The sequence below is a fragment of the Zingiber officinale genome, chromosome 4A (assembly GCF_018446385.1).
Source record: "Zingiber officinale cultivar Zhangliang chromosome 4A, Zo_v1.1, whole genome shotgun sequence".
NCBI classification, from domain to species: Eukaryota; Viridiplantae; Streptophyta; class Magnoliopsida; order Zingiberales; family Zingiberaceae; genus Zingiber; species Zingiber officinale.
Window position 1 is genome coordinate 104,654,680 of NC_055992.1, and position 13,874 is coordinate 104,668,553.

General features: G+C 46.9%; 1 protein-coding gene across 1 annotated transcript; it reads left to right on the forward strand.

The window, feature by feature from the left end:
- Positions 1-3,655: 3,655 nt before the first annotated feature.
- On the forward strand, positions 3,656-4,264 carry LOC121972574. Its single transcript, XM_042524227.1, has one exon. It carries the CDS (start codon positions 3,656-3,658, stop codon positions 4,262-4,264), a length of 609 nt encoding a protein of 202 aa, XP_042380161.1.
- Positions 4,265-13,874: the final 9,610 nt, after the last annotated feature.

Below are 13,874 nucleotides of genomic sequence, written 5' to 3' on the forward strand. Positions count from 1 at the left end.
TCTCTTTGTCGATTGTGAACCTATAGATTTCTAAGAAGCTATAAAGAGTAAAAAGTGGAAAGATGCGATGGATGAAGAAATCAATGCGATCAAGAAGAATGGTACATGGGAGTTAGCTCCACTTCCTAAAGGACATGAGGCGATTGATGTGAAGTGAGTGTATAAAATAAAGAAAAGTACCAAAGAAGAAATTGAAAGATACAAAGTAAGATTTGTAGCAAAAGCCTACAGTCAAAGATCTGGCATTAACTATGATGAGGTATTCGCTCTTGTTGGTCGATTAGAAACTGTCAGACTAATCATTGCTTTAGCGGCCCAAAATGAGTGAAGAATACATCAAATGGATGTAAAATCTACTTTTTAAATGGAATTCTCGAAGAAGAAGTTCTAAAATTGAAGTCAAAGGACAAGAAGACAAAGTTCTAAATTGAAGAAGGCTCTCTACAGGCTAAAGTAGACACCAAGGGCATGGAATAGCCGGATAGACAAGTACTTACAAGAGAAAGACTTCATCAAATGTCTTTATGAACATGTACTATACATTCAGAGTAAGGATAAAGATGTTTTAATTGCATGCCTATATATCGATGACTTGATCTTCACATAAAGCAATCCAAGTATGTTTAGAGAATTCAAAGAAGCAATGACTAAAGTGTTTGAGATGACTGATGATACGGTGCATGAGTGCGGGTCTGTTAGTGGACGTGGTCAGGGGTCAAATCCGCAAGAAGGTCAAGGGTCAAGCCTACAAGGCTATCAAAAGTCAAGCTTGTGTGGGGGTCAGAAGTCAAGCCCATGTCATAGTCAAAGGTCTACCCATGTGGTGGTCAAAAACCCCGCTTAGGTGGAGGATAGAGGGCCCGGTTCAGATTACAAAATGACCCAGGGTTGATAGAAGCAGCAGTCAAAGTTGGGTCCGCCTGGTAGATATGAGTTCGAGCTAGTCAGGATGGACCAGTCGGAAAACATAGGTCCGGTCAGATGTGCCAACCAAGGATACAGGTCAGGACTGATAATCTTGGGGCATAAGATACAGGGATCAAAGTGTACAGGTCGGATGTGCCAACCAAGGATACAGGTCAGGACTGATAATCTTGGGGCACAAGATACAGGGATCAAAGTGTACAGGTCGGGATGTGACAACCAAGGATACAGGTCAGGACTTATAGCCTTGCGGCACACCATATAGTCAAAGCGTACAAGTCGGGATGTGTCAACCAAGGATATAGGTCAGGACTTATAGCCTTGCGGCACACCATATAGTCAAAGAGTACAGGTCGAGATGTGCCAACCAAGGATACAGGTCAGAACTTATAGCCTTGCGACACACTATCTGGACAGGAGCGTACTGGTCGGCTACGGGGCCCGGAGAGGGAGAGTCAAGCTAAGGCATACAGGTCAGATCAGACGGAGTCAGACAGACATATAGCTTTGGAGGTGGGATAAGCAGAACCGAACTAAGGCATACAGGTCGCGATACATAGTGCAATATGAGGTAAGGATGATCGGGAGTCTGCAATATGAGATGCGCAGAACAAGGCCAGATGCACAGGTCTGGAAGCGATACAAGGTAAGGCAGGTCGGAAGTCTGTAAGATGAGATGCGTAGAACAAGGACAGATGCACAGGTCTGGAAGTGATACAAGGTAAGGCAAGTCAGGAATCTCCAAGATGAGAGGCGCAGAACAAGGCCAGATGCACAGGTCTGGGAGTGATATAAGGTAAGGCAGGTCGGGAGTCTGTAAGATGAGATGCGCAGAACAAGGTCAGAGGCACAGGTCTGGAGGCGATACCAGATCGGGGTCGGCAAGTACAAAGACCCAGCTTAAGGATCACGGACTGAGGGGACCAGGCACTACACAACAAGTAAACAAGGGAATCGTAACCACCTATCAGAGAATAATCAGAGTGTCAGGGAAAATGCCAAAGGTCGGGGGCTCATTACCCCTGCAGTTCTTCCGCCAACCTATGGGAGGAGGCCACGTGTCATTCACCGCCAGACAAAGCCTAACATCTGACATTCCCTGACACCTGCCAGACTCCAGAAGCACGCGTTGCAGTATAAAAAGGGATGCTTTTTCCCTTACGCGGGTATGCTCACTCGTCATTTCACGCTCGTCCTTCTTTTTTGTCCTTTCTCTGTGTTTTTGGGGAAAAAGTACTTGACTTGAGAATCGGAGGGCCTGACTCGGGGACTTTTTCCCTGGTTTCTGGTCTCTAACGACCCGGGTGCTTGTCTAAGCATGCGCAGGGCCCTCGAGTCGTCATCTCTCGTCATCCGCCTGTGTGAGCCCTTTCGGCTGGTGCTAGATCGACCCTGCTCTGCAACGACTTTCCATCAACTTCGACTACAACACAGCCCGCCTCTGTCCGACTCAGCTTCTAGACAAGATCAAATTTGGCATCATCTATGGGAACACAACAACCTGTTCCGGAATATGATGATGGAGGACTCAGGACGAATCAACGTGACCATGACTACAGGAGAATACGAGCTCTTCAAGGAGGCCAAGAAGCAAGCGACCTCGGAAAAACAACAAACGACTGCCTCCTGACTAAAGAAGCTACCTGAAGTTTCTAAAGAACTTGCTCATGCCTCTGATCAAGGCTCTAAGCGAAAACAACCTCTAGACTTTCCTCCGGCCTTCTATAGAGAGCCAGGCCGGGGGTACTATCAACCGGACCCTGGATGTTATAGTCGCAAGGAGCAGCCATAAGTTTCAGTGGCTGAGAGTTCTTAGCCCAAGGATTCCAGGAGAGGGAAATCTATCATTCCCCGCGAAGAGCACCGGTCAGAACCAGAAGAGAAAGTACCCTTCTCTTCCAAAATCTTGGAGGAAAAGCTACCGAAGGGATATCGATCCCCTGCTATAGGGGAATATGATGGCAGTAAAGACCCTGAAGACCACCTTCGCAAGTTCAGGAACGCAGTTCTGCTGCATCAGTACAGTGACGCCATTAAATGTCGGGTCTTCCTAAACACCCTGTCGGGCTCTGCCCAGAAATGGATCGATGGACTGTCACACAGATCCATCATGTGTTTCTCTGACTTCAAGATTGCATTCCTGCGGCACTTCGCCAGTAGCAGGAAGTATCAAAAGACTAATCACTGCTTGTTTGCTCTCAAGCAGGGGTCTGCAGAGTCATTGAGAAGCTATATCAAGCGCTTCAATCAAGTGACTCAAGATGTTCCCTTGGCCACATCCGAAATACTTATGAGCGCCTTCTCCCATGAAATCACTGAGGGAGAGTTCTTTCAGGAGCCCATTAGAAATCCCGTAAAGAATTTTGATGAGATGCTGGAGAAGGCGACCAGCTACATCAACGTAGAGGAAGCGCAGGCGGCATGAAGGAAGGCGGACAAGTCACCTCCAGCTACTAACAAACCGGAGAGAAGAGCACCTCAACCGCCTGCTCAACCTCTCCCACGTGCTCGGGATGCTCGACCGACTTTCCAACCCGGGCAGGATGCTCGACCAGTCCCACATGTAGCTACAGTTCAGGTCCCTCGACCTGGACCCTGGGGACCACGTTATTGCACATACCACCGGTCCCACACGCACACCACCAACGACTGCTTCCAATTTACCCATGATTCTAGGCGCGCTGCGGAGCTGGGTTTACCACCCCCTGAGTTGGCTCCTCAGGTCCAGAGGATGATGGAAGAGCGGCGCAATGCAGCGGGGCAAGCTAGGCAACCCCGGGCTGAACAAGAAGGGCCAATCATGCAACAACACGGGCGTACTGGAGAACCAAGAGAAGTCCGTGAAGCCAAAAATCAGGGCAACGCGGCCATCAGAGATATAGACATAATCTATGGAGGTCCCACCGATGGAGATTCAGGCCGAGCGCGCAAGTCTCATGAGCGCCGATTGGAGATCCATGTTGTAGGGTGCAACCCGGAGCAAGCTATTGGCCCAGTCATCAGCTTTGGACCACAGGACCTGGAAGGATTGGAGATGCCCCATGATGATGCCCTTATCATCAAAGCTATTATAGCTAACAACCGAGTGGTCAGAGTCTTCGTGGACACTGGCAGCTCTGTGAATGTCCTGTTCAGGTTAGCTTTTGAAGAAATACAGATTAACACTAGTGAACTCCAGCCGGTGGCTACTTCTCTATATGGCTTTACTGGTAATGAAGTAAGGCCCATAGGTCAGATCAAGCTGGCCATATCCTTGGGAAGCGAGCCATTGGTCAGAACCAGGAGGAGCACCTTCCTCGTAGTTGACTCGCCCTCCTCTTACAATGTCATTCCGGGCTGACCGACCTTACATGAATTTTGGGCGGCGGTGTCCACGTTCCATTAGAAGATCAAGTTTCCGGTTAAGGATCAGGTCGGGGAAGTTAGGGGAGAACAGCGGGTCTCTCGACGATGCTATATTGACATGGTCAAAGTAGAAGCTCGCAAAGCATAAAGGACTCAGGATGAGGTTGTACACGCCATCCAAGAAGAACCCCTACCTGTAGCTGAAGAGCCCATTCCTTGGGAGGAAGTCCAACTATATCCCGAACTTCCAGAAAGTCTTACTCGGGTGGGGGGCGACTTACCTTCTGATCTCAAAAAAGAACTGATCCAGTGTTTGGTCCGTAACAGAGATGTCTTCGCGTGGTCCACGGAAGAACTACCAGGGGTCAAGCCTGAAGTGGCGGAGCACAAGTTGCATCTCTTGCCAGATTCTCGGCCTGTAAAGCAGAAGAAGAGAAATTTCTCGACCGACCAGAATAAAATTATCAGAGCTAAAGTAGACCAGCTCAGGAAAGCAGGGCATGTTCATGAAGTACAATTCTCGTCCTGGCTTTCCAATGTCATCTTGGTAGCAAAACCCAATAACAAATGGAGGGTCTGCATAGACTTCCGGGATCTCAATAAAGCCAGCCCTAAAGATTGCTACCCCCTGCCCAGGATAGATCAACTGGTAGACTCAACTGCTGGCTGCGAAAGAATCTGCATGTTGGACGCTTATCAGGGGTACCATCAAATCTCCTTGGTCGATGAAGATCAAGAAAAGGCCAGTTTCATTACGGCTGATGGTATATTCGGATATACTGTCATGCCCTTTGGACTTAGGAATGCTGGCGCCACCTATCAACGTATGATGGATAAAATATTTCGAGAGCAGGTCGGGCGCAACGTGGAGGTCTATGTGGATGACATACTCATCAAGTCTGCCCTGGCTGAAAATTTGATAGCCTATGTAGAGGAGACTTGCGACACCTTGCGACAATATGGGTTGAAATTAAATCCCTTGAAGTGCCTATTTGGAGCTAAGGGAGGGAAGTTCTTGGGTTATCTCATCACTGAACGAGAAATTGAAGCCAACCCAGAGAAGGTCCGAGTACTCCGAGATATGAAGGCTCCCCAGAACCTGAAGGAGGCTCAGAAGCTAGTCGGTAGGATAACAACCCTATCCCGTTTTATCTCCCGATCGACAGACAAAGCGGCGCCCTTCTTCAAAGTTCTCCGAAAAGCTTCTAAGTTCCAGTGGGATAAAGAATGCATGTGGGCCTTTGAAGAGTTAAAGACATACCTGGAGATCCTGCCTTCTTTGTTCAAACCTATCGCAGAAGAGCCACTCTGAGTCTACCTGTCAGCTACCCCCGAGGTCGTGGGGGCAGTATTAGTAAAAGAACAAGACAATATACAGAGGCCAGTGTATTTTTTTCAGTCATTTATTAAAAGGAGCTAAGTCTCGATACACAGCTCTGGAAAAATTGGTTTATGGGTTGGTACTTATGGCTCGACGCTTAAGACCTTACTTTCTGGTGCATCCCATTACAGTCCTGACTAATAGCACTATGGGCAATGCTCTTACCAATATAGAGGTCGCCGACTAGCTTATCAAGTGGGCAGCCTAATTGGGAGAGTAAAACATTGCTTATCAATCTCGGACAGCTATTAAGGCGCAAGCCCTGGCGGATTTCCTGACCGAAGTTCTTCAGACTGACTCAGAAGAAACCTGGAAAGTATATGTAGATGGGTTAGCTACACGTCAAGGGAGTGGTGTTGGAGTTCTCTTGATATCTCCTCAAGAAGATATCTTGCAGCTGGCTGTGCGGCTGAACTTCAGAGCCACCAATAATGAAGCAAAGTACAAAGCTCTATTGGCAGGCCTACAAGTAGCCCGACATGTAGGAGCTGTTAGGGTCATTATTTATTCAGATTTCCAATTAGTAACTCAGTAAGTAATTGGTAACTTTGAGACCAACTGCGACAAGTTGCAAGTATACCGGGAGACTTATGAGAAGATGAAAGAAGGGTTCAAGGAGGTCACGATCAGCAAGATTCCTAGAGCAGAGAATGACAGAGCTGACGAGCTAGCCAAAATGGCCAGCTCCCTGACCACATGGGTATTGGACAGGTCAACAGCTCAAACCTTCTCATAGCCCAGATAGACCTGCAGAATAACATGGACGGGGTCATCGACTGGCTAGCACCAATGATTAGCTATCTTCAACAAGGCGCTTTGCCGACAGACCTGGAGCAGGCACGGTTGGTCAGGAAAAAGGCTCATTCCTACACCATGATAGGAGATCAATTGTACAAGCGGACGTTCTCCAGACCTTTACTCAAATGTATAAGCATAGAAGAGGCAGATCAGGTCTTGCGAGAGATGCATTTGGGATGCTGTGGTAGCCATGCCGGAGGCCAAACGCTAGCTCATAAGGTGTTGTTGGCTGGATATCTCTGGCCTACTCTATAGAAGGATGCCCAACAACTTGTGAACATTTGTATGTCCTGTCAGAAACATCAGAATTTGACGCATATGCCTACCTCCATGTTAAAAACATCTATAGTCTCATGTCCCTTCGATCAGTGGGGTATGGACATCGTCGGACCCTTTCCCATGGCATCCGGTCAAAGGCGATTCCTATTGGTGGTTGTGGACTATTTCTCTAAGTGGGTAGAAGCCGAAGCTCTGGCCAGGATTACGGAGGGAGCAGTTATTCAATTTCTATGGAGGAACATCCTGTGCAGATTTGGCATACCCCATAAGCTAGTATCAGACAATGAAAGGCAGTTTCAAGGTCGGAGGATCCAGGCCTGGTATCAAGGATTTGGAATTACTCAGGCCTTCACCTCTGTGGCATACCCACAAAGCAACGGGCAGACCGAGGTTATCAACTGAGAAATTATACGAGGGCTGAAGATCAAGCTAGACCACATCGGGGGAGATTGGGTGGAGGAGCTGCAAAGTGTTCTCTGGACGTACCGCATGACACCTTGGGAGATCACTGGCCTTACTCCGTTCCACCTGGTCTATGGTAGTGAAGCAGTGGTACCCGTGGAGATCGAGGTGCCTTCAACTAGAAGAATACTATATGATGAAGAGAAGGCCGAGCGACGACTGGCAGAGCTGGATCTCATTACCAAAACTCGTGAACAAACAACATCTTGATTATTTGTTTATCGACAAAGGATGAGGCAGAATTATGACAAGAAGGTGGTTCCTCGCTTCTTCGGGGAAGGGGACCTGGTCTGGAAGCGAAACTTGTCGGAGACGTAACTAAACTCGCGCCTCAATGGGATGGACCCTACAAAGTTATTAAAAATCTAGCATCGGGCGCATACTACTTGCAGGACGATCGGGGTAGGAACTTAGAGCGGCCCTGGAGTGCTAACTACCTTCGGCCTTACCACACCTAAACAGCTACATTTTCGGGAAAGCCCAGTCTTTATAAGTACAGGGCTCAGTGCAGGGCTGTGGGAGAAAAGGGCAGGTTGGGAATACATTCAACCAACCATTAAAATTGTTTGCCCGGGCAGGATTGTTGCATATCTTTTGTAAGTCGTTGAAAAAGTAGATAATCAAAAGTGAAACGCAACATCCATTATAAGAAATTAGTTCAATTTATACAATGCACATGTACAAGTTACTTGAAAGCAGAAAAAACTTCATCAGACATCTCGTCTAAGATGCGATGATGATCCAAGAAATCCGTTGGAGGGGCAGACTTGAGATAGCCTTGTTCATAAAGTTGTCGCACAGCCCCAGCCGCACTAGAAGAGACAGAGACCACAAAGCGGTCTCCTACTTGAACGTCGAATTCTGGGGAATGGAGGTAGGCCTCCCGACTTAGCCTACAGCGCTCATCTTCCCCTGCTGTGTATATCTCCAAGGCTGAGGTGACTCCAGCAAGACCCGAACGAGCCTGAGACAGCTCAGCCTTCAGAGCAGCTATTTCAGCGGTATAAGATTCCATTGTTTTGATCTGTTCTTGCAAGAGGGCTTCCTTGGCGGTCAGCTCCTGGGTCAGATGATCTACCTGCTGCTTATGAAGACCCTCGGCGGAGGGTTTGGAGCTCTTGGTTGGCAGTCCGCAGAGCTTGATGATGTTGGGCACCAACCCTCTTCAAGTCTTCTATCTCATCCCTTTGGGCACGACCAGTTGCTGCAAGGTCATTCAATTGTAGTTCCAGCTCAACTACCCTGTCCGTAATACCTTATTACGGTGATAATTCATGTGGAGCGTTTGATTTATCACCAGGGATTCCGCGTGAGCCTGAGTTAAGGAAGAAAGAGTTTAAGAGGAGAAGAAGTTTGGTCACATGAATAAGTGAAGCGCACCTAAACATACAACTTTGAGAACCTCTCTATCCGGTTGGGTATAGATAAGTTCTCCATCTGCTCGACGCTCTCATCCCAACAGGTCGCTAGTTGCCCTCTCATGAAAAGGCAGCTGGTGGGGGCGTCCGATTGTCGCATCAACCCTGAATCAGAGTGGGTGGTGGAATAATAATGACGGTAGGAAGGGCCAGGTGGTTGCTGAGGAGGTGTTGTTGGTTCAGGAGGATCCGGAGGGGTCGAATGAGATGACCCCAGTCTTGATTCACTGGGCGGGGGTGTAGCTGAAGGACCTGCCATGTCACCCGGCACTTGGGAAGGAGTATGGAAAGACTCAGAGGGAGGAGGTGCACTCTCTTCCTATGCATGTGTGGCAGGAGGATCTGTAGCAGGCGTAGGATCGGGGGTCGGTACAGGAAGAATGGGAGACCGAGAGACTGGATCAGCAGATGAGTTACCAGCGTCTCCTGCTCCCAGGTCTGGAGTTGGTTGCGTACGCCTTCGGTGGAATATCAGGGGTTGATCGTCCGAGTCTGAGTCTCTGGGGGATGACCGAGATTGCCGAGCTAAGGAAGGAGCTGCTCTGGTAGGATCGACAGAGCATGCCTGCCGGGCTGCCATGGAGACCACTCGGAAGGAGGGGCTGGCAGGAGGAATGTCATCCCACCCTGAAGAAGGACGGGTGGTCGAGCGGATAGAAGGTTGAGAGGTTGATCGGAGAGGGGTTGTGGGAGTAACTCCTAGTCTAGCCTGGGTATCATGAGGAAGGAGCCTCCTGTCCAGTATCATCCTACTCCTACGCATTATTTCTTGTTAGCTTAAAGGGAGAGGCTAGAGCTCGGACACGTGGAGCAAGGTGTTAGCTGCATGAGAAAATTAGAATTTCAGTCATTACACCAAATAACAACGAAACAACTTAAGGGCATACAAAACTCACCTAGAGAATGGGGCAACTCAGTGGTAGGGATGTGGCTCAGTCTGAAGAAGGCCAACAAATCCTCGGATAGAAGTCTCGTCAAGTCTAGCCGCTAGCCCCTCAGCTGAGCCAAAGAATTCGTGAAGAGGGGGTCTGTACTGAAGTCCCCTACATATGTAACACCCATAGGGTCCTTAGCAAAATTCTAGAATATTTTATCATGAATAAAGAAAAAAATATATATGCTTTAATTAAATTTTGCTCCTAGCCGAACACTTAAACAAATAAAATAGAAATAAAAATATATAAGGTCTAGGACTTGAACTCTAGATCTCTCATTAGATGCCTGAATAAGATAACCACTAGACCAAGAGAAATTATTGTTAGAAAAGAGAGGGAAACCATAATTAAATGTAAGAAGAAAAGGCTCTTCTCTTAGAAGGAGAAGTGAGAGTTGTCTTCTTCCTCTCTAATGAAGAGATGCTCTAGAATATTCTTTTCTTACTCACCAAGAAGGGATGTATCTAGACTTTTCTCTTAATTATGAAGAGAGTAAAAAAAAGGGAGGAAGAAAAATATATTTTTCCTTCCTCCTCTCATGATGAATAAAAGGAGGAAATTAAAATGAGTTGGCATTTTTCCTCATTTACCTTCCTACTCCCTCCTCCTCCACCGTGACCTCTTCTTCACCATTTCCCCTTCTTGCCAAGACCAAGGAGCAAGGAAGCTTCCCCTCTCTAGGAAGGATCCACAACAAAGGTTAAATCTCTAAGGAAAACAAGCGCAAGGAAGTGACTATCCCCTCACTGCAGTACAAGTAGCTTCGGTTTAAAATGTTTTTTTCGAAACTCTAAAAATTTTCTTGCAAGAATGTGGTCAAGATAAAGAATAGGTAGTCACTTAGGGTTAATGTAACGCCCGAAAATTCTCAAAACTATTTTAGAATTTCTCTATGATTTTTTTTTGGAATTTTTAGATATTTTCCCGGAATTTTCCGAGTAGCGGAAGTAGCAAAAATAAATATAAACGAAAACGGCCTAAGCGGGAATCGAACCCGAGACCTATGGTTTAAGGGATAATGTTAGTAACCAGTTGAACCCAGCAGGGCCGTGCTGGAAGAAGAGGGAATCAATTATATTTATAATTGATTTTGGGTGAATTAATTAGTAAAAATAAATAAGGATTTAAGTGAGAAGTTTTAGATTATTTCTCACCGTAGCTTTTCCTCACCCGAAACCTAAAATCGCCGCCCACTCCTCTTCCTCCTCCTCTCTCGGTGCCCAAACCCAAGGACTCTCGGATCATCTTCCGGCGACGACTCCAACACGAAAGAGGTTCTTCTCCGCGAGAGGAACGCGAGGACGTAAGCGGTTCGTCGAACGGAGCAGTTTTCCGGAAAACCTAGCGGATAGAATCGTAAGAAAACCTTGCGATTGAGGTAAGAAACCCCTCACCTGCAGTATAATTGCTCTCGCTTGTTAGTTTTGGCGTTAGTTCAGTAATTTTACAGTTTTCAGTTTTAGGGTGTGCTTTTAGTGCACACCAAGCATTCGGTAGAATGCCCAGTTCAGAAGGATGCACTAGTAGGCGTCCTAATAGCATGTAAATATATTAGAAACATTTTATTCAGTTATTTATCAGTTATTACAGCTTTATGGATCAGATATCCATTGGGTAGGCTCCACGGTAGCCTCTAGGTTGAATAACCTAGCTCTGGCTCGGATAACCTAGACGACAAAGTAAAATAAAGCAGATATTGATATTTTACTTTTATTCGATTCAACCTGTACTTGGATCGAGATATCCATGGGTTGGACTCCACAGTCGTCCCTAGGTTGAGATAACCTAGTAACCCTCACTGGATTCGGAACTTGCAATCTCGGGTCTCGTAGGGATGCGTGCACAGTATGTACAGTTGCCAGGCATGTTTAGTATTTTCATTATTATTATATAAAGTTTTCCAAATATGTAATCGGTGATGGAAACACTAATTTAGTTTGATTTCGATTTTTTGATTATCTCGATTAAGTTTCATGATTTGAGTTCATGACCGATTAGATGTATATGCATGACCGATTCAGTATGTATACTTAGTTTCAGATATATGCTATGCTCAGTTTGTTTGTATGCCATGATCGATTCAAGACATGTTTGTATGCCATGCCATGTTGCCATTCTCGATTCGGTTTTCAAATAGCATGTTTTGAAACCATACTTGCATCATTGCATGTTTTGTGAGTAGATGGTTTCTTACTAAGCTCTTTAGCTTACAGGTACTACTTTTCTGCAGATACTGGTAAAAGAAAAGTGGACTAGGAGGTTGGAGGACAATGCTATGGAGGTGTGTGTGTGCAAGGGTTTGGAATAAAGATCCTAGGGATTCAAACAACTTAATTCCAGTATTTACATTGTTAGTTTGTTTGTGGTTTAAATCCTTAGTGGTAAATGTTTTAATCCAATAAAACTATGCACTATTCAGTTTGTTCAGTTTAGGACGCATGTAGGTTAATGTTAGATTGTTTTTCATGTATCTAGAAACTATATGCGAGTTGTGAGTACGTTCGGTGCGAAAGTTCGAAATCGAAACTCGATTTCGTATCGAGTGGATCGATGCCCGATCCGTTCGCGATATCGAGGATCCGGATCGGTCGGCCGACCGATCGAGCCTCTGATATGCTCTTGTATGCTATCGATCGGTCATCCGGCCGATCCGACCGAAACGAGAGCATCCGGCGTTTCGGTGCTGGATCGGTCTGCGACGATCGAACACACGGATCGATCTGCCCGATCCGCCTTTCTTGGTTCGGTCCGCGAGACCCGATCCGGCGAACCTGAATCGTAGCAAGTTTGATCGATCCGTGGATCGATCGGCAGCTTGGGAAATTAGCTTTGAGTTCTAGCTCAGATGGGAGGTCAAGTATCCTCCTTAGCACATGTACACCAACCGGAAAGGGTCTTGAATCCTTCCTTATAACAGCATGGGTGTATCAGTTGTCAGACTAACCGAGTCGGTTAGTGAAGTTTTATTTTACCCAGTTTTCCGTACAGTAGCTTCAGTAGTTAATGTAGCGATCCGGCTCACAGATTAGTACCCAGGAGTTGGGACGTTACAGAGTGGTATCAGAGCAGTTTTCCATACTTCCTACACACACATCAGCATTGTACCTGCAGCTTCCAAGTAAGAACATCTCTCACTCAGTTTTGTTTTCAGCTTTCATATCAGTTATATGTGCTTTCATGTTTGCTCGCATGTTGGTAGTTAATTAATTCATGTTTACAGTGATAGTATTTAACATGTTACCAATAGTTAACGATAACATGATAGCCTAGTTATACATATGTGTTCTCTGCTATTTAGAAAATGGTACGAGGACGTCCAGCTAAAGCGTGGTGAGCCCGACATGAGGCGGCGATTCGGTGCCTCCCGGACCACGACACTAGTGGCTCATTCTGACGATTAGGAGCACGAGAGATAGCCTCCTTAAAGGCTAACCGGTAGACTACTCCCCCAGTCACTCCAGTGCTGAACCTCACGACTCCGGTAATCACAGAGGTTGTACCGGCTCGACTGCAATACGGTCCAGTAGCCCGATGGCGGGGCTAAGAAGCTTACCTTATCGGTGGCGAGAGAATAAAGCGAGAACTTCTCGGGCACCAATGAACCATGGGATGCTCGGGCATGGTTAACACCGGAAAGCACGATGGAGCTTCTAGACGCGGAGCACGAAAAGGTGAAGTGTGCCTCATTCTGCTTAGCCTTGCGCATGTGGTGGGCGGATTAAATCGAGTGGCGATAAACCCGGATGACATGGGCCAACTTGAGAAAGAATTCTTGAGAATTCTTTCACATGCTAGTCACGAACCGACACTATGGCGAGTTTACAATTTCGTCGGGCAACCTATCGATTCGAAGTAGTGAAGAAATTCAACAGGTTGGCCGTCATGTCGAACTAGTCACTCGGAGAAGGAGCAGTACGCTTGATCTTGAAGATGCTCGGACAGAAATCGCAATGAATGTGGTGGTGGCGTTCATAGGCCACAAACCACGGAGGAACTAGTGAGTAGTGCTCTGATCACCGAACCACAATATCAACCAGCAGAAACAGGTTTCCACAGAGCCCAAGGGACAAGCTAGCTCGGTACTCGGCGAAGCAATGAGGACATAGCTCCAATGGAAGGAAGCATAAGGCAAGCGGTGACCCAAAGGAGGACGGTGGAAAACATTCGACATCCCAAGTGTGCTACTTGTGGGAAACATCATCCGAGAGTTTGCCGCAATGCGAGGTTGTTTTGAATGTGGACGGGAAGGGCACATGGCTAAGCGATGCCGAACAAAACGATCTTCCTCGGCCTCGGCCGATACGATATGGAGCTCGGCCAATTACACGGATG

Bases quoted from the DNA above. Each gene is read 5' to 3' on its own strand.
- LOC121972574 (XM_042524227.1), top strand. From the start codon at position 3,656: ATGATGGAAGAGCGGCGCAATGCAGCGGGGCAAGCTAGGCAACCCCGG.